The 20528-nt window shown below is 38.7% G+C and overlaps 1 protein-coding gene across 1 annotated transcript; it reads right to left on the reverse strand.

Annotated features, from left to right (window-relative positions):
• Positions 1-10254: 10254 nt before the first annotated feature.
• Positions 10255-16189, reverse strand: LOC101544821 (SLA class II histocompatibility antigen, DQ haplotype D alpha chain-like). The gene is made up of 5 exons (XM_004617684.2): positions 16051-16189; positions 12062-12310; positions 11369-11650; positions 10965-11139; positions 10255-10461 (listed from the first exon to the last, which is right to left on the reverse strand). Exons 1-4 carry the CDS (start codon positions 16130-16132, stop codon positions 10985-10987), a joined length of 768 nt encoding a protein of 255 aa, XP_004617741.1. The 5' UTR covers positions 16133-16189; the 3' UTR covers positions 10255-10461; positions 10965-10984.
• Between the last annotated feature and the right edge of the window lie 4339 nt (positions 16190-20528).

Here is a 20528-nt window from a genome sequence, read left to right on the forward strand (position 1 = left end):
GGGTATCAAATATAATTGATTACATGTAATGGGTATCCTTATAGGGATCGCGTTGAATCTGTATAATGCTTTGGGGAGTATTGCCATTTTGACAATGTTGATTCTTCCTATACATGAGCAGGGGATATGTTTCCATTTCCTCATGTCCTCTTTTATTTCATGGAGTAGCTTTTTATAGTTTTCTTTGTAGAAGTTCTTTACTTCCTTGGTTAAGCTGATTCCGAGGTACTTGATTTTCTGGGGCACGATTGTGAATGGGATTGCTTTTTTCATGTCCTTTTCCTCTGTCTCATTGTTTGCATATAGGAAGGCCATGGATTTCTGGGTATTGATTTATAGCCTGCGACTTTTTTTTAAATTTATTTTATTGAATCAGCATGTGGAAAGTTACAAAGTTCTCAGGATTATGTCTCAGTTATACAATGCTCAAACACCCGTCCCTTCACCAGTGCCCATATTCCACCACCAATAAAAACAAACCAAACAAACAAACAAAAAAAACCCAGTATACATCCCACCCCTCACCCCCAAGCCCCCCTGCGTAACTGATAAATTTCACTTCCTTTTCTCTTTACCTTGATTACATTCCATATTTCAACACAAAACTCACTATTGTTGTTGTAGTTTCAACACAGACTCACTGTTTTTGTTAGAATTTATCCCCCAAGAATACAGCTATATTGACAAGGAAATATTTGATAATTAGTTTTCCACTGATGAGAATAAAGAGATAAAAAGTCGCGCGGCCGCAGTAGTGGCCGCGCGGTTTACAATTTCTGTATTTTAGTAATTAAGTCCAGGGAGATTTAAGTTGGAAATTGAATAATTTCCCTTCCTGGAGCAGCATGGAGCAAAAGTTTAGTTCACAGTCTGGATACATGGTTGCAAGCACTTGCTGGAACCCCAAGTCCTAGAGCTGGCTCTGGCTCCTGCTCGTTTTGCATCCACGCGGCTGTGCAAATATAGGCTGCGACTTTACTGTACAAGTCTGTTGTTTCTAAGAGTTTCTTAGTAGAGGCTTTAGGCTTCTCTCTATATAGTATCATATTGTCTGCGAATAGTGAGTTTGATTTCTTCCTTTCCTATCTGGATGCCCTTAATATCTTTTTCTTGACTAACAGCTATTCCAAGTACTTCCTGTACTATATTGAACAGCAGTGGTGAGAGTGGGCATCCTTGTCTTGGCCCTGATCTTAAAGGAAAGTTTTTCCCCATTAACGATTATGCTTGTCATAGGTTTGTGGTAGATGGCTTTGACTATCTTGAGGAAAGTTCCTCCAAAACCCATTTTGGTGAGGATTTTCATCATGAACGGATGTTGGATCTTGTCAAATGCTTTCTCTGCATCTACTGGTATGATCATGTGGTTTTTATCTCTACTTTACTTTTGTTGATATGATGGATTATGTTGATTGATTTCTGAATGTTAAACCATCCTTGCATCCGCGGGATGAATCCCACTTGGTTATGGTGTATGATATTTTTGTTGAGTTGTTGAATCCTATTTGCCAATATTTTGTTGAGGATCTTCTCATCGGTGCTCATCAGGGATATTGGTCTATAATTTTCTTTGTTAGTGGTGTCTTTGTTTGCTTTTGGTATTAGGTAGATATGTGAAAATTTCTTAGCAATGATGTTTTTAACTGTGTTGTTTTCACTGGGGTTACTTCCCTGTGCTTCTGATACTCCAGTGATTCTTATGTTGTTCCTCTGAGGTCATCCCCTAGGATTCTGATTCGCTCTAGAGCCATTTTGAGGTCTGTTGCCATTATTTGTTGTTGTCTGTAAGCTTTGTGCAGCTCATCTTCAAGGTTGTTAATTCTGTCTTTGGCTGTAGCCATTCTACTGTTGAGGGGTCCTATTGAGATTTTTAATCCATCTTCTGATTTCTTTATTTGTGTGACTTCTGTTTGTCGTTTTGAAATGTCTGCTCTCATTTCTTCCTGTATTTTCTTGGTGGACTGATCCAATGCTTCATTTATATCCTGCCTTAATTTATTGGATGTCTGTTCCGTGGTTGCTTGGAGTACATCGACTCTCCTCAAGATTTCCTCTCTGAATTCTTTTTTTTTAAAGGTCTTATATGCGGATAGCCCCTGTTGAGGTTTCTGGAGTCTTTTCTTCATCCTCTCTTCATGGAGGGGACTTTCGCTGTTTCTTCATATTGGTATGGAAGTATAGAGTTGGAATCTTCTAGTTGTATCTCTCTATTCCCTCTTGCTGCGGGAGGAGGGGCTCTGTTTGTCCTAAATTGATAATGGTAGCCTTGTTCCTGTTCTATAATTCTTCTTTACCTTCAGGCATTCATCCTGATTTATGTGCGGCCTCCAGCGAAGGCTTAAGGCTATGCTCTCCTTGCAAAGTTTCTATTGTTCACAAATAGTTTTTGTGAAGTTAAAATAAGCTAATAGACTATTAACATGGAGTGATTGAGATGGCCAGAGTATTTTTCAAAGAAACAGGCTATACAGATTATGCTAAAAGAGTAATATCTGCGGCTGCTTTGGCAGGAGGCCACGCCCATTTTGAGACCACGCCCCGTGAGATGCAGGCCACGCCCCCAGTAACCACTTGGGACACTGGCAGTGCTCAGGGTGGGCTGATTACCTGCGGGACAGGGGTGAAGTGGTTGGGGAGTGAGCAGAGAGGCGTGTTGAAGGGAGGCAGGGTCTGGGGGATCTCGGGAGAGCCGCGAAGGGCGGGCCCGCCTGAGATCTGTCTGAAGCTCAGTAGGAGGATGAAATTCTTTTTTTGTGAGGGTAGACAGACTTCAAAAGCCTAGGTGAGATTTAGGACTCACTTTCCTATCCTATGAAGAAAAATTCCTCCCTCCTATCTGGGTTACACAGCTCCTCGGGAATTAGTGTGTAAGGGATCATTTCCCAAGCTGGGTAGAATAAGTGGAACCCTGATGCAGTTTGAGGACCATCTCCTGGAATTGATACAAAGTAAGGCCTGGATGAGGCAGGTGCTCACAACAGACTATCATCAGTCCCTTCTTGAGGCTGTTGCTTTTCTCCTCTCCACTTAAGTCACCCACAACATTCTCCCACTACTCCCCAAACTAAGGATGAAAGGTGTGACATATCATTAGTTAGAGTGTAAAAACTCAAAATAAAAGATTATAACTTATTGCCCTAAATTCTCTTAGAACCCCCCTTACCAGTAATATGCTACCAACTCATATACCTTTTTTTCTTAGCCTAACTCAATATTAGCTTTTCTTGCTTTAGGACAAGATGCCTCCACTAAACAGGAAAACAGATGCATTAATAATTTTCTTGTAAGTAGAAATATAGGAATGCCCTGGTCATGTATATTGAGAAAAATATCTCAAAACCTAAACTAATCCAAAGGCATGAATGCCTTTGACACATAATACCCATATTACCAGCCAGGGTGCAGAATTCCAGGCCAGCTGCAGGGATGGCTTCCTAGGAGGAAAGGCAGTAAGAACCCCCAGAAGAAGGGACTCTAAGCCAGGGACACAGCTCTAAGCAATGTGTATCAAAATACCATCAACTACTCCAAGCTCTCCTTCTTCGCAACCTCCATAACTGTGGGTTGGGGTTAAGGCAGCTTGGAATAATGTATAGAACTTGGCAGAGAAAAAGGTGCCTTGCCTCTTGTGCCCACATCTTCCAAGTTGTGTACTTTCTTTAGGATGCATTGCTGTATTCTGTGGAAATGGCCTGTAATTCCTGCTTGGAATGTCTACTTGTGCTTTTTTTCCACTCTGGAGAAATCTGTGTTCTCTCGAGTATGTGTCTTTATTTATTTCTCTCCTTTATCTACTTCCCTTCTTTATTTTCCAAATAAATGTGTTTTACTTCACTATTTGCCTCTTGAGATTAGTTTCTGTGAGGGAAAGGCAATAGACCTAAAAAGCTTGGGTAAGATTTCAGATAGAATTTCCTTTCCTTCAAAGAGAAATTAATCTTTCCAGACTGGGTTCCACGGCTTCCTAGAAAGTTATTGCCAGGAATCATTTTCCACGCCAAGCAGAACAAGTGGAAGAAAGGTAGTTTGATGACCAATTTCCAGGACTGGTGAGATGTGTGGGAACTTCCATCAGTCCTAGATTACCCCTGGAACTTCTCTGGTGACTGAGGTGGGTAGAGAGGGAAGCAGTATATTACCATGCACACACTTCCTCTACCACATTCATCTCTTGTGTAACCATCTCCCTCTCCGAAGGACTCCAACAACCCTCCTTCTCAAGCTGCCCATCCCAACTTAGTTGTGTGGATCAGTTCTCCCAATTGAGTTGTTTTTGGTCCTTTGTGCCTACCTTGCTATTTCTAAGTTCCATCTATTAAAGAGATCATTCTGTATCTATCCCTTTCTTTCTACCTGACTTAACTCAGCATGATCTCCCCTATTTCCAGTCAAGTAATTGGTGGAGCCTGACCAGTCACGAGAAAGTTCCAGGGATGCTTCCTTGAAAACAAAGCCATGTCATAGCTGCAAATAGCTAGGAACTCTGAGTGAACTGGATTGGGGTCAACATGTCCCAATGCAGCTGCTCCGTGTTACAGATTAACTGTGCTATGCTTGGATGAAAGTTAAACAAATACCTTATTGGGCTATTGTGTAAGCTTGCATAGATTATTTTATTTTATTTTTTATTTATTATTATTTTTTTTAATTACTGAATCACTGTGAGGTACAGTTACATACTTACAAACTTCGTGCTTGCGTTTCAGTCGTACAATGATAGAGTACCCATCCTTCCATCAACGACCATTGTCCACCACCAATGATCCCAATATCCCTCCCACCACTCCCACCCAATTCCCCCCACTTCACCCTGCCTCTGTGGCAAGGCATTCGCTTTTATTCTCTCTTTCCTTTTGGGTGTTGTAGTTTTCAATAGAGACATTGAGTGGCCATTGTGTTCTATCTATAGTCTACACTCAGCACACATCTCCCAACTGGAGTGGGTCCTCCAAATGCCTTTTACTTGGTGTTCCCTTCTCTATCTGAGCTGCCCTTCACCCCAGCATTTGAGGCCAGCTTCAAAGCCATGGATTAAACCTTCTGGTCCTTATCTCTACTATTCCTGGGTCTTAGTTTCCCATTCTGTTACTTTATATTCCACCTATGGAATATAAAGTATTTTTATACTTTATAAATATAATTCCAATTAAACTTTATAAATATAATTCCAATCTAACTTGCATAGATTTTGATTTGGAATATATGGGAAGTGGTGTATAAAGATTTACAAAATAGTCTGATTTGCTTCTTTGGAATGTTGTGCATTATTAGGCTACAAGATGATATGTACTTTAAGGTATTTCAATCTCATGTATTTTGATCTTATGTACTCCAAGGTATGCTAGATGTTTTGATAGTTAATCCAATAAAAGGAGGCTGCAAAAGCAAATCAGTGTTTGTTGGGGAAAATTCCAAATAATAATGGTGGGTTTTTTGTTGAAATATTGAATGTGATCAAAGTGGAGAGAGAGTCAAGTGGAAACCATCTGCCACACAAGCAGGGGGAGGGTTGGGATGGGGATATACCAGGGTTCTTGGTGGTGGAAAATGTTCACTGGTGAGGGGATGGGTGTTTTATCATTGTATGACTGAGACTTAAACTGGAAAGCTTTGTAATTGTTCTCATGGTGACTCAATAATAATAAAAAAATGCTGATCAGATTTAAATGACCTGAGAGAGCTTTAGCCCTCTGTGTGTCAACATTCCACACCTCTTGCTTGTTTCTATGTCACTACTGATCACTCAATTGAGAACTAACATGTAATGGCAAATTTCATGTTTATATTCTTCTTAGCAGTGCATAGCATTCTATTTTGTACCTTTCTGCGAGGCAGGACAAGAGCCCGGTAACCCTAGAAAACAGGATAGCTTTAATAGGTTGCGTCTGAGTAAGGAATGTCACACTGTTTATGTAAGTGACCCTCAGAGGAGGAGAGGAGGACAGGGCAGCAAATGCCCTTTGTTTTGTCTTTTGGTTTTGGGCCACATTGTGCAGGCTTACTCCTGGCTCTGCGCTCAGGGATCACTCCTGCTGGCACTATGGTGGGGGGGGGTGGTCATATGTAGTGCCAGGGATTGAGCCAGGCTTAGGCATGTGCAAAGCAAGTCCCTTACCCACTCTACTGTCTCTCCAACCATGGTAAACTCATTTTTACAAAACTATTTCCCAGAACCTTGTAAGGGAGAAGCTTCGTTCCCTTGCCTGCCTTCACTTTAAAATTCTGTTTATAAGCCCCACAGTTGGGAGAAGGTAAAATTTGATCGATTTGTTTTTACCAGCTGCATTTTTTATTACAGGGGTGCAATAAATAGCAGTAAAATCCCAGGTTCAGAGTGTCACCCTATCCTATGTGAACTCTGCTTCTCTCCTTCCCTGCCTCACCACTTCTCTTGCATGTTGCCCTTTTCATCTTTTCCTTCCTATTTTCTCCCTTCCTTCCCACAGCTCTTACTGCTGTCTTATGGCTGTGTCTGGTTGTGAGGCTCACACACTCCATGTGCTGTGCTCAGGGGTCAGGGAGGATCATATATGTTTATTTAGATGTGTTTGCACACCCTCTTGCTGAAGATACTGACCTTGTTTAGTGGACTGTTCCCTCATGCTGTTGTCCTCAGAGCAGGCTCTGCCTGGGCCCTGTGTTGTGAGCATGCTGGCAGTGTGCTCTCTCCTTGCCAGGAAGGTGCTTTTAGCTACGGAGACCCCTCCTGAGGTCTCTTTCTATGGTAGCCTCAGAGCCAGGTGCAGTCCCCAAGGCTCCATGAGGCCCCACATTCAGGTTCTTCCTGCGGTTTACTTCTCTAACTTCTCCCCCATCTCTTAGCATCACTCTCTCCCTCTGTAAAATCTGCTCATGTTTCCCTTATCCTTGTCTTCCTGCCTTGCTGCTCTGGATACCCCTGTGCTGGCCCTCCCACTCTTACCTGCCTTACCTGACCCCCTGCTTGCTAACCAAGACCAGCTTGAGCTTCCATCCGCCTGATTTGACCTTTTCCTTCTTTCTCTTTCTGATCCTGAAATGAGCGGCTACCCATGGACCTGCACTTGAGTCTCTTTCTCTTTACACTAGGGTTTCTCAAAGTATATTGTTGAATAAGCTGAGGAGGTTGGGCAGGGGGCACACCCAGTGGTACTCAGGGCTTAATCCTGGTTCTGCACTAAGGAATTACTCCTGGCAGGCTCCAGAGACCATATAGGGTGCTAGGATCAAACCTGGGCCCACAGGCCACATTCAAGGTCATTGCCCTGCCTGCTGTACTATCCAGTCTCAGAATTTATGAAAAAGCATCTTTTACTTTTTGTTTGTTGGGGGTGGGTGGATGCAGTGCTCTGGAGCTGTTTCTGATACTATTTAAGGGGCACTCCTGGAAGTGCTCAGGGGACCATGAATAGCTGGGAATCAAGCCAGGGATGAGCCAATGGCAGGCAAGCACCTAATCAGTACAAGGCCAGCGCTTTAACCTCTCCCTGGCCTCTGGGAAATTTTGTTTCAAAGCTTAAATGATACTTCAGCTTAAATCAGAATTTGTTGTTGTTGTTGTTGATCCTGGCAAGCTTCCCGTGGCTTATTCGATATGCCAAATACAATAACAATAACAGTCTCATTCCCCTGACCCTGAAGAAAGTTTCCAATTGTTGGGAAAGACGAGTAAGGAGAGGCTGCTTAAATTTCAGGGCTGGGACAAATAGAGACATTGCTGGCGCCCTCTTGAATAAATCAATGATTAATGGGACAACAGTGTTACAGTGCTATGCATATATATCACCTTAGCACTGTCATCCCATTGTTCATTGATTTGCTCGAGTGGGTGCCAGTAACATCTCCATTGTGAGACTTGTTGTTACTGTTTTTGGCATATTGAATACGCCACAGGTAGTTTTCCATGCTCTGCCGTGAGGGTGGGATACTCTTGGTAGCTTGCCAGGCTCTCTGGGAGGGATGGAGGAATTGAACCTGGGTCAGCCACATGCAAGGCAAACTCCCTACCTGCTGTACTATTGTTCCAGCCATATATCACTACTTCTTGATTCATTCATCTGTAATGGGTATTTAGATTGTTCCCATATCTTTGATATTATTCTAAGTGCTACTCAGAATACTGAGCATGCATATATCCTTATGAATTAATGTTTTTGTTTTGGGGATAAATTTTAGGATACAACTGAGTGGTATGGAAGTTCTATTCCTCTATTTTGGAGATATCTTTGTAATGCTTTCCATAGAGCTTGAACCAGACCAACACTGGATGAGAGTGGTTATTTCTCATCATATTTCCAGCAATACTGACTGGTTACAGATTTTTTGATATGTCCCATCCTCAGAGGTATGCTTGTGAGAATATATCTCAATGTTGTTTTGATCTCCATTTCTCTAAGCATGAATGATGATGAACGCTTTTGCAAATGCTTATTAGCCATTTGTGTGTCTTCATTGGTAAAATAATCATCTCTTAACCCCATTTATAAATGGGACTGATTGTTGTTGTTGTTGTTTATATTTGTGTGTATTATAGATCTTTGATGTTAGCCCTTTATCTGATGTGCAGTGTGTGACTATTTTCTTCTACTACATAGAGTATCTTTATTCACAAACAAGAGTTTCAGTTTGAGTCTTCTAAATTATTTAAGGGCTCAAATGAAAAAATCTTTTTTTGCACACTAAAATTTATTCTTTTAAATAATTATAATAATAATGTATATAGCTAGACATATTTTGTGTATTTGTATGTCTTACATAAGGTATTGCTTATGTACCAAGATTATACAATTTCCAATACTAACTCCACAAGAAAAGTATTATTATATCCACATTACGAATGAGAAGAATCTGACTCAGACATATCTTTATTCAGTTTCTAATACTTCAATAGTTTGCTTAGTTAAAACGTTTACAATATTATCTCTATAGAAAGTCAAGCTCCAGTTTTTAATTTTACTTTCTTTCCATCAAATTCTGATGTACCAAATTTTATATATTTCAGTTTAATTACATTTCAATCTTACTGCTCAATGGCACATACAGAGACAAACTACTATATTTTGTCTATTACAACTTAAACAGTATAATAGTACTGTTTAAGTTGTAATAACTGGATGCAGTAGTTGCATTATAGAAATACTGAGGCAATGTACTAAAACAATTTCATAGAACAAAATGACTCCCTGTTAAATTGTATACTCTTGTGAGTAAGGTCTTGGACAGACCAGAAAAGCAGAGAATGTTACTGATACATTTCCTCTCCAATTTCCATTGAGGATGAATATAGAGGAGGATCCAAACCCCTAATTTATAATATATTCTCTAAATGTCATTGCCTCTCCTAAGGTTCTCTCATCCAAAAGGGGAAGAAATAGGGGCTAGAGAAGCTCAGTGCTTTTCTTAACAGTAGTGCACACAGGAATACTATGGGGTTCAGTGAGTCTTCCTTAGACTTATCTCCCTAGAAATATAAAGAAGCCTTATTCATTCTATATTAAAATATGCCTTAGTAGCACAAGTGTGTCTCTATGGGCCCATCAGGACTTCATCTGGGAGGACAGACAAAATACACTTGCATTTTAAAGGCTCTAAATATTCCTGTGATTTCTATTCCATTCTTACTATTGTTATTAACCTAAATAAGAAAAATATTTGTGATTCTCTGAAAGGTGTATTATTGTCTCATTAAAATATTTTCCCAAGATATTCCCCCTTCCCCCCATTACAGAATTGTTATCTTTTCTATCTCTGCTATCATTCTTCAAGAACATAAATTTTGAAGAAAAAATTTTCATTTAAAAGTAGCATTTTAACTTTTTTTAGATTAAAAATTCTCCCAACTCATTTCTCTGTTATGCTTTAGTTAAATTAATTATTTGTTATTCCAGGGATAGGATCCACATTCAAGGTAAGTACTCTACATTCCTACTATTGTCATAATTTTTGAGAGTTAGAGTGTCAGCTTGTTTCTTAATTTTTTTTAAAAAAAATTCTGCTGCTATGAAAAGAAACCAAAAGGAAAACAGACATATTACTATCACTGATGCCAGAGTTAAGAGGGGTAGGTGGCAGTAACCAAGGTGGTGAGAACACAAGGAAGAGAAAATTAATCTTAACTGATTTAAAAAATTGTCTATATTCAATTGTTCCTGTGTTACTGAATGTGAAACAATAAAATGATCTAGCAAGGACATTAGTTGCATTATAACATAAAGGGACATAATCCTATTCATCCTTGAGATTAAAGACAGAAAAATAATTCTATTAAAATGATTAAAATGTTGATTTATTGCTTTTTAGGAAATATTCTATCAGCCACAATGGATAAGAATACTGGGAAAACTCTCCCAAGAATCTCTATAGTATGTAACAATTGAAAATTAAGACATTTCAGCAGTTTGGGTAAAAATTATAAGGTGTTTGCACTTCTTCAGGAGATACAGGATCTTATGCTTCAAGGAGAGATGAGACGATGGAAGAATACTGAAAGAAAAAGAAATATTATTATCTGGGTTAGAAAATAGCTATAGGTCATCTAGCATCATACATTCTTCTTTTCTCGTAGATGGGCAGTGAACCAGCAATAAGAGAGGTATGAGACTGATGGATCCTAAGGAGTTCCATTGTCCCTTTTGAGCCATTTATTAATTCTCATCTGTCCACATTTGAGTCAACAACCTCTTCTTACTTTTAAACCACATTTCTTTTCAAACCCTTCCCTCTCCTATGACTTTATTTCTCCTCTGTGTATGTACTATATTCAACTCCAAGATGTAATATTTTGGAGGAATCCTCCCAAGATCTACTACTACTAGAGGTCTACTAGAGCTATAGCCATGGGTGATATGGAAGCCATACAATGCTATTGACAGAACATGGGGCCATGCATATGGCAAGAATGTACTCTTTCCATTTGAGCTACATTCCTGGCCAAAATTCTTACAAATATTCTTACAAATATGAATTCTTACAGGATGAATTCTTACCTTCATCTATAGGGTGCATCTCATAAGGGCCCTTGAGGTCTAGAGGCACTACCTGAGCGCAGACCTTGGATGATAAAGATGGTGCCTGCCATGATGCCCACAAGTCCCACACTTAGCCCCAGGGCGCAGATCACATTCTCTGTCACCTCTGACATTGGAGCTGGAATTTCCAATTCTATGAAAAGAAAGTTGTGTGAGTCAGAATACAAAGTGCTAGTTCATGTCTTTATGTGTGGGATGGAACAAGAGGGCAGGCATTGATTCCAGATAGACTCTGCATTTCAGGAAGAAAGAATTATATGATTCAAAATCCTTAACGTGTTTAAAACTATCTCTGAGTCTTAAAATTTATAGGGTAAATAAAGAGAAAAGCATATGCCAAAATGGGTAGAACTCACACATACCCCAGTGTTTCAGAAGTGGCTTGTCCAGGCCCCAGTGTTCCACCTTGCAGTCATAAATATCATCCTCAGATGGGATAAAGGTGAGGTAACTTATCTTGAGGAAGGAGTGATCATCTTTGGTAAGAAAGCTAGTTTCAGAAACACCCTCTTTAACGGACTGTCCATTGTGCAACCATGTAATGTTGATCACAGGAGGGAAGATGTTGTCCACAAGACAGATGAGGATGTTGGCTTCACCTGGTAACGCATGAAACTTGGGAAGGACAGTCACTTCAGGAACCTCTATGGAGAGGAAAGAGTATTTTCATGACTCTCAAATAGTTATGTTATGAGATTCTTATTGTGCCCTGGAGAAGGGGCTTGATTGTGAGCGAGTTATTTCCTCCTTCTAATTGGGAAGCAATGAACACTGCATGCACTTTTTCTCCATGTCTTATGTAGGTTTGTGTGTTATGAATATAGGATCTTTGAAGATCCAAGGATTGTTTAATGGGAGTAAGAATCTGTTATCACATGGAAATGTATTATTTTGAGATGGGAAGAAATGAAGGTTCAGTAACTACCCTGAGTAAATCTGGGAATTCATTAGCAAAGGAAAGAATTTTGTAGAGTAATACCATGGGGAAGAGGGAGTAAGATCTAGTTCTAAAGGGTGATTTGCTAAAGGAAAGCAGTGTTTGGTGATATACGTACCATTAATGGCTGTAGTACCATTGAAACGTTTCATCAAGATGTTTATGTTATGCTTTGCTGTAGCTATATTTGTCAGACCACCCTGAGGGTCAAAACCTCCAAACTGACTAAATTCAGGCTTCCACCAGATAGTTTCTTTCTTGTCAAGGTCCACGTAGAACTCCTCATCTCCATCAAATTCAAAGGTGAACTGGCCAGAGGGACCATAACTCTGATAGAATAGTGCACCATAGGCACCGACATGATCAGCTGATGAGTATGGGAAGAAACAAGAAGTGGAAAATATAGGAAATATTGTTAAAATAAACCCAGGGACAAAGTAACTGTCATTCTTCCTCTCAATGCTAAAGTGATGCTTTTCATAGGTAAACTCTGGGATTTATCTCCAGCTCTATCTCCCCTGTCATCAAGAGTCAGGGAATCAAAGAAACAGATTCAGATAACTTCTTTCATCCTTAGAAGTGGTCCGTCTAAATCTCATTTATCTTTCCCATCTCATGTGTCCTAAGAAGGAACAATTTCGCAGGTTTTCTTACTATTAATCCTTGCATATGTAGTTCATTGTCTGAAATATCATAAAATTATGCTAATAATATAATTGATTTTGAAATTATACTTTCTTATTCTGAAAAAAAATAGAATGAACAAATAATCATGACTTCCTTCCTTCTTTCCTTCCTTCCTTCCTTCCTTCCTTCCTTCCTTCCTTCCTTCCTTCCTTCCTTCCTTCCTTCCTTCCTTCCTTCCTTCCTTCCTCCCTTCCTCCTTCCTTTTCTTCCTTCCTCCCTTCCTCCCTCCTTTTCTTCCTTCCTTCCTTCCTTCCTTCCTTCCTTCCTTCCTTCCTTCCTTCCTTCCTTCCTTCCTTCCTTCCTTCCTTCCTTCCTTCCTTCCTTCCTTCCTTCCTTCCTTCCTTCCTTCCTTCCATCTTTCCTTCCTTCCTTTCCTGACTCTCTCTCTCTCACTCCCTCTCTCAGACAATTCCTGGTTCTGCTCAGTGTTTACTCCTGCTTTGCACTAGGCACCATTCCTGGGTGAACTGGAAGATTGAATGCAGGTCAGCTACAAGCAAGCTGCCCTGTCAGCTGTATTGTCTCTCCAGCCTCTAGTCTGTGCTTTGAAACAGTGGTGAGCCTTAAAAGAACACAACCTGATTATGTATCAAATTAAATATGAAAACATTATTAGACTTTGGATTTCTTTTATTTTCATCACTTTTATTTTTCTTGAAGGTTGATACTTTCCTTTTTCTGATGTTGCACTTATTTTCCTGGGGAGTTTAAAGTGAATTATGACACTTCCATAAGTGAAAGAGTACTTATTGAGGGCATCAAAGGCAGCCAGTGTGGTATGATTCCACTCAATGTGTCTAAGTGGAAAATGTGTTGATACATAGGAAACTTTCACAATTTCCTCTTTCTTGTCATTCTAATTTATTGAGCACCAAGGTTTAAGTCATTGTGAAGAAAAACAAGTAATATACCAATAAGCTTCATCCCTGCCATCCGTTTAATTTAAGTAACTTATTGAATGTTGGGAGTGTTAGGAAAGTAAATACAAATACAGTGCCCTGTGTTAATAAGGCATATGTGGGGACATAACATTTTATCATATCTATAGTCTGATAGTCTAATGCAAACACATATCCATTCTTACTCCTTGGTCTTTCAAAGTATCTTGTTTTTTTTTCCTTGTAAAAAATTATCTTTTAGGATACATGACATCTTTAATACATTCTTGAAGTTTTTACTTACTAACTTTTTAGCTAGTCTTTCATTAAACATCTTTCTGGCCACAATATGACCTCCACCAACAGCCCCTCACTCCAATGTCCTGATCTCCTACTTTGTCTAGTTCATTACCAGACTCACTCTCTTCTTTACCCAATATGATTTCCTTAGTCAGTAACTTGAAATTCCCCCAACAAATCTTTATTATATTTATAATATATCTTATTGACACAATTTTAAAAACATGGATATGAGCAACAATTCTTTTCATCTTATACTTATCCTGAATTCCCACCTAATCAGAAATGTCACACTACTCAATTAACTAGGACAGACTTGTCATTTTAGTGTTAGTCTCAACCACCATTTTGTAATGTGCAGTATTGGCAATATCCTGGTGGTTCTTGTACCACATTCTTTCCACCATTAATCTGAGAAAAAAGTAGGGAATGGATAGCATGTATTTCTAATATTTGAATCCATAAAACAGCTTACTGAATAAAAAAATGGTACATTCAATATAAATTTCTATTCTTGAGGCTCACAAAGATCCTGGGGAAGAGGGCAGGCATGGAGGAAGCAGAAGATTTAAATATCAAAGTCAGCAGTGATGAGAGATGAGAGTGCATTATAACTTTGGATTGCTTATCTCTGTTGTTCTTAAGGGTTTCTTCTTCCATTGAAGTATTAAAAGTCATACTTCATAACCATGTAGCTATAAGGATTCAAGCTAGATTAAAATTTAAAATATCTTTAGGGGCATAGATAGAGTAAATCATGTATGTCATTTGTCTTGCATGCTGTTGACCTGGGTTCGATCCCTGACACCGCATAGGAGTGAGTTCTGCTAGGAGTGATCCTTGAACTCAGAACCACAAGTCAGCCTTCAGCACTTTTGGGTGCGGCCAGGTGTGGCCTACAAAACAAAATAAAACCAAATTAAAATATTTATTTCTATGCTAATTTTTTCTTCTATTAAAAAATTGAAACATTTTGTGGGGTTCTATAAGCACCACAGTCCCTCAGCACTGTGTGCTTAATTTGTAAACTGGGGGGTTATCAAACATGAGAATGGGGGCCATCATGGTTAATAAAGTTGCGGAAGGGCATTGTAAATTCATTTCACTTTTCCTATATAAGATTTTCCATTTTGGTTCTTGTAAACTTATCTTCATATCTTTACCAAGAGAAAAGTATCAGGGAAGAATAGTGGCAGGAAAGGAGGGTACAGGATTGTATGAAGAGAGAGTGGAACGAGCTGGTCAGCAAAATTCTATTATAATTTTTCATTCTTGTTACAGAACTTCCTAGGATGGTTTAAGACATAAATTAAACTGACAATCTTAGAAAAATATTTTAATTCATGAAAGTTTTCATCATAAAGTTCTAAATTCTAAAATAAAAATTAAGGCATTTATGTTTGTAAAAGGGCTGGAGTGATAGCACAGCGGTTGGGTGGTTACCTTTCACGCGGCCGATCCGAGTTCGATTCCTCCGCCCCTTTTGGAGAGCCTGGCAAGCTACCCATGTGTATTGGATATGCCAAAAACAGTAACAATAAGTCTCTCAATGAGAGAGGTTACTGGTGCCCGCTCGAACAAATCGATGAGCAACGGGATGACAGTGACAGTGATATTTGTAAAAACTATGCCTATTATATCAATAATATAGAACAATAATCATTGAAATATGCCAAAATATATATACATATCAATTTTAGTTATTTGTGAGGTGATACATATGAGAAAACTGAGATTGAGGACCCTAACTACTTCAAAGGCATTGAGGTGGTTCCCATTTGTCAGTTCATATCTATACAGTACAAAAAATTATTGGAAATATTTACCCAAAGATTATTCTATAAGAAAAATATGTAAAAAGTTTGTTTCAGAAGTTTATCAGAGACATTTGGAAGCACTAGTTCATGAAATTTAACAACAAATCATTCATTCATTTGTGGAAACATCGCTACTGGCTGGGGGCAATCAGGAAAAAATACACAGACACCTACAGGGTGTATTCACTACCTCCAACATCAGAAACAGGAAAAAGTCCTTGGTGAATTTTGTAACAGCCCAGGTAGCAAAGAGAGTGGGTTAGAATTCTGGTTTCCTGAAAGAAGAATTCCCTTAATTTTTTAAATGGTCTTAAAATTGAGAATCTCTTTGAAGAATATCTGCTAGTTCTATACCAGTCTCTTTCTCCCCTTCCAACTTCCTGTTTTTCAACTGTAGTACCCTTCACCCTCAGGTGTGTACTCACCCTTAATTTCTTGGCTTGCACAGGGGCTCAAAATTGTGGCCAGGAAGAGGACCCCCAGGATCAGAGCTCTCCTTGGGATCATTCTCTTCTTTAAAGAGGTTCCAAGTAGTTGCTCTAATGAGTTATATATGTATGTAGAGCAATGGTGCAGACTGAACTGAAAGAAAATTCAAGATACTTAAGCCTCCCCAATCAGATTCTGGCCAATAGGAAAAATCCTCTGTGATGACACCACAGTTGCCAGCTGAAGACTGTGTACAAAGAGACCTGAAACGATTGGGAAATCCCCTGGTCGGCTTCAACGTCTAAGTACTTAGAGTGGGCCTCAGGCAATTTTCTATGAAAGAAAGGATTATTATATCAGAAATTTCTTATAAGTGTGTGTGTGTGTGTGTGTGTGTGTGTGTGCGCGCGCACATGCTGGGGACAGAGGGGTGGGAATTTCTGAGTAGCTTCATATACAATAATGTCAACACTATTATGATCCTTCAAGTTTTTCTGGCTCACAACCTCCAAGGACGCTCCTCTTTAGCAGTCCTCTTTGCTTGCAGTCTCTGCACTTTCCATTTTCCCTGGTTTCCATATGTCAGTTGTTTCTCTTTTGCTTCCATATTGTACATTTAATTCTTTAAATTTTGAATTGCTTCTCACCAAGGGATACCTCTGCTGACTGTAACCGGGAGTAACTTTGCCTTGTCTTTTATGAATATTGGTGAGTAGTTATTATGCTCTCAAAAGCTCCAATATGTGAGCCCAGGGCAACAAAAGAACTTATAATATCATGTAATTCTGATTATTCAGCTACTGATTTAATGATGCCAATTTGATTCAGATGAATCTGAATTTCCACCCCTTATCATGGTTCTTTTTGTTGTTAATGTTGTTTTGGGTCATATACAGCAGTCTCAAGGCTTATCCCTGGCTCTGTGCTCAGACATCATTCTGATGGAGCTCCAGGGACCATTAGGGGTGTGAAGGATGGAACCGAGTTTGTCAAAACCTTGTCTGCTACATAATGTTCTGACCCCTAGACCTCTATATCATGAAAGGAAATTTGAAAACATTGGTTACATTAAAGAAAGTTATGGCTTATTTAATTACCCTGTGGTTTTATTTTTTTAACAAAAAATATTGGCAAATATTGGAGGTGATCTGGAGGAATTGCTATAAAAATAGATTTTCTTTTTCACAAACATACTAGATCTTTTCATATTCTTTATCCTGGCACATTAAAGTTAAAAGCAGTTATTACTGGAGACTTATTTATTAGAATACAATTTTTTTCTCTGTATTGTGGAAGTCACTTGGTGGGTTTTCTTTAGGATAAGTCACCCTGTTCCTGTGGGTTTCTCAGCACTCTGCCTTACCTCCAGGTATCAAACTAATTGTAAAGAAGAGTGAGACAAAAAAAAAAAATCCTGAGCATTTGGGAAATGCCTAGTATTATTTACCAGACTTTGATATTTCCAGGAGCTGGCTTGTGGCACAAATTCAGAGAAGTATAGAGTGTGAGAATGTGAGACATTGTGAGAAGAGGGGGGTGGGGAAAAGATTCTTCCATGAGCTGAACACCTCACAGTCTCCAGGGCAAGGATCGTATCAAGTAGCCAGTGGGGAAGAAATATAAATGCTTATCTAGTAAACCTCTACTTCCTGCTTCTGTGACCACACTTGCAGAAGGCTAAGGATATTTAAACTTCTGTTCTTGGGACAGACTCTGGATATGAATCCTCCCAGCCAATACTGACATGCTCAATAAAACTGCTTCCTGAGTAAACCGGATCCAATGCTCTCTTGCCGGAGGATCCTATCACAACCTGATACTTGCAGCTAGGTTTTGTGTTTTCTTGTAATACATATATAAGTCTGAAGAGTAGTTGTATCAGACAGCTACTCTGTAACCACTGTGGATCAAAATAGAAAACAAGGCCACTTGGTAATCATGCCTGATTTACAGAGACAAAACAGAACATTATCTAAATCACAAAAATGACCAAGCATACCTCTTCACTAGATAGAATAACTGGCCACTGTTACCTTACTAATTGCAGCTTTAGCCTCAGTATAGTCATTTTCCTTTTTATATAAGATTTATTAAAATGACCAATTTTAATGTTTTTTAGTAGGAAGCTTAGGGGTATGGGGGAAGGAAGTTGGATGGGGGACACTGAGACAATGGTGGAGGACACAAAAGTAGACACTGGTGAAGGCTGTGGTATTGGATTATATATGCATTAAACCCCTATTATTAACAGTGATAGTGCTACACACACACACACACACACACACACATATATATCAACAAGGCTAGCATTCAAGTCAAAGACACATAGTAGGAACATTCCAAATCTTTGCTTTTTATAACTTAATGATGAATGTTATTTGATATTAAAACTATAGACCTCAGTTCTTCAATTACATATTAAGGTGGCTGCTCTGAAGATATTTTGTAGGTGTGATTAAATTTCATAATCAGATTATTTTAAGAATTTGTCCTGGATGATCTGGGTGAAACAAACCCAAGTAGCTGAAAAGTCTCAAAACCATAGATGAGACTTCTCTGGGGGAGAATGGTTTCTATGGCAACACCAGTATTGCCCTTCTTCAGATTGACCTACCTAGTCACTCCCACAGAAATGCAATTAATGTCTTGCAATAATTCTCTCTCTTCCTATGCATATATAAATACAATCTCCCATATGCTTCTTTGTTCTAAAATAGCCTTTTATAGAGATGCCTCATGATTCCTCATAGTGAATTTTCTTCTCTTGTGCAATTTATTGTAAAACCACTATGTTCATTCGGGGATGCGCTTCTAGGGTCATTTAACAGAGGTATTAACAGCACCTAATTAGTTTTTTTTTAATGAGTAATATATATGCTATACTTGGAATAAGATATTACTAGAATTTTTTAGACATGCTTTTCCTACTATAATTCTAATTTAGTAGGAAGGCATTTAAATTTAAGCTCAGAGAGGCAAAGAAATTTTCACAGCTAAGTGGCAGAGTGGAATGTGAAAAGGATGTTCATGAATTCATTCTAGGAGAGATCTCCCATATATGTTCAGAATCCCATGACCTACCAAAATTAGAAAATAATTATCATATAACTTATAGAAGTGGTTCTATCATTCTTTCTAGCCTTTGCCAGTATTAACCAGGATGGGCTTTGAGGTTCCACTTAAAGTATGTTCCAAATTAATTTTTTCAACTGAAGAAATCTTCTTTGATGGTGTTCCTGGGGTTTTACTACTAATATCACTGTATCACTGTATCACTGTCATCCCGTTGATCATCGGTTTGCTTGAGTGGGCCCAGTAACATCTCCGTTTGTCCTAGCCCTGAGATTTTAATTATTTATTTTTTTGGAAACACCCGGCGGTGCACAGGTGTTACTCCTGGATCTGTTAATATCATATCTTAAAAATTCAAACTCAAATTGGGATGTTAAGATACAAACATGTGAGATTAGAATTCTGCCTTGGATGAGAAGTAAATTCTCAGTGCTCATATCCTGTGGGATGAAGGGAAGTCATTAAATAAAAGACAGTAGAGTATTTATCTTTAACCTGACTCACTATTTCCTTTACTATTATGCAACTGTATGTTCTTTTAGAATTATATTAAAATTAGGTCATAAGTTTATATAAGGCAAAATTATTAGTAAACTAGACTCATAAAGTTTGATAAAATCTAATAATTTAATTTCATCTATCACTGTATCACTGTCACAGTCATCCCATTGCTCATCAATTTGCTCAAGCGGGCACCAGTAATGTCTCCATTGTGAGACTTCTTGTCACTGCTTTTGACATATTGAATACGCCACGGGTATCTTGCTAGGCTCTGCCATGAGGGCAGGATACTCTTGGTAACGTGCCACACTCTCTGAGAGGGGCGGAAGAATAGAACCTGTCTCGGCCGTGTGCAATGAGAATTAAGAACATTTTTGATAAATTAATAAAAATAAATTCAGAATTTGAGATACTTTTACTTTGTTCAACAACTAATTTTCTTAAGAACTGATTTATATTTCAATGTTTAATAGCTAAAATTGTTTTGTAGTTGGGCCCAGAGATCCGACTCAGTGATGGAGAACCTATCTTCTTTTGTTCTTTTTTAAGTTGGGCTTTCATTTTATATTCACCCTTTATTATTAATACATGGCATTACAGTTTTGATTATTAAGTGAACAAACATGTTGATACAGTATTCATAACAAGCATCACCTGTATTTTGGGAGTAAGTGGTTTTCAGCATTAGGGTGTGTTGTAGAAAGAATAAGTAAAACATTTTCTCCAAAGGAGAAGAGAAGCACATTACTCAGTTATCAGAGTGTTTTGGTTTCAACTCATTATGGCTGAATGGAGTTTAAGTCCTGGTCAACCATCCATGATTATAGGTTAACATTGGGTTTGTCCTTCCAGCCTTGCCACAGGAAACTTAGTTTATCTTAAAGCAATGTCCTTTCTGTAT

This window comes from Sorex araneus, chromosome 2 (genome assembly GCF_027595985.1).
Source record: "Sorex araneus isolate mSorAra2 chromosome 2, mSorAra2.pri, whole genome shotgun sequence".
NCBI lineage: Eukaryota > Metazoa > Chordata > Mammalia > Eulipotyphla > Soricidae > Sorex > Sorex araneus.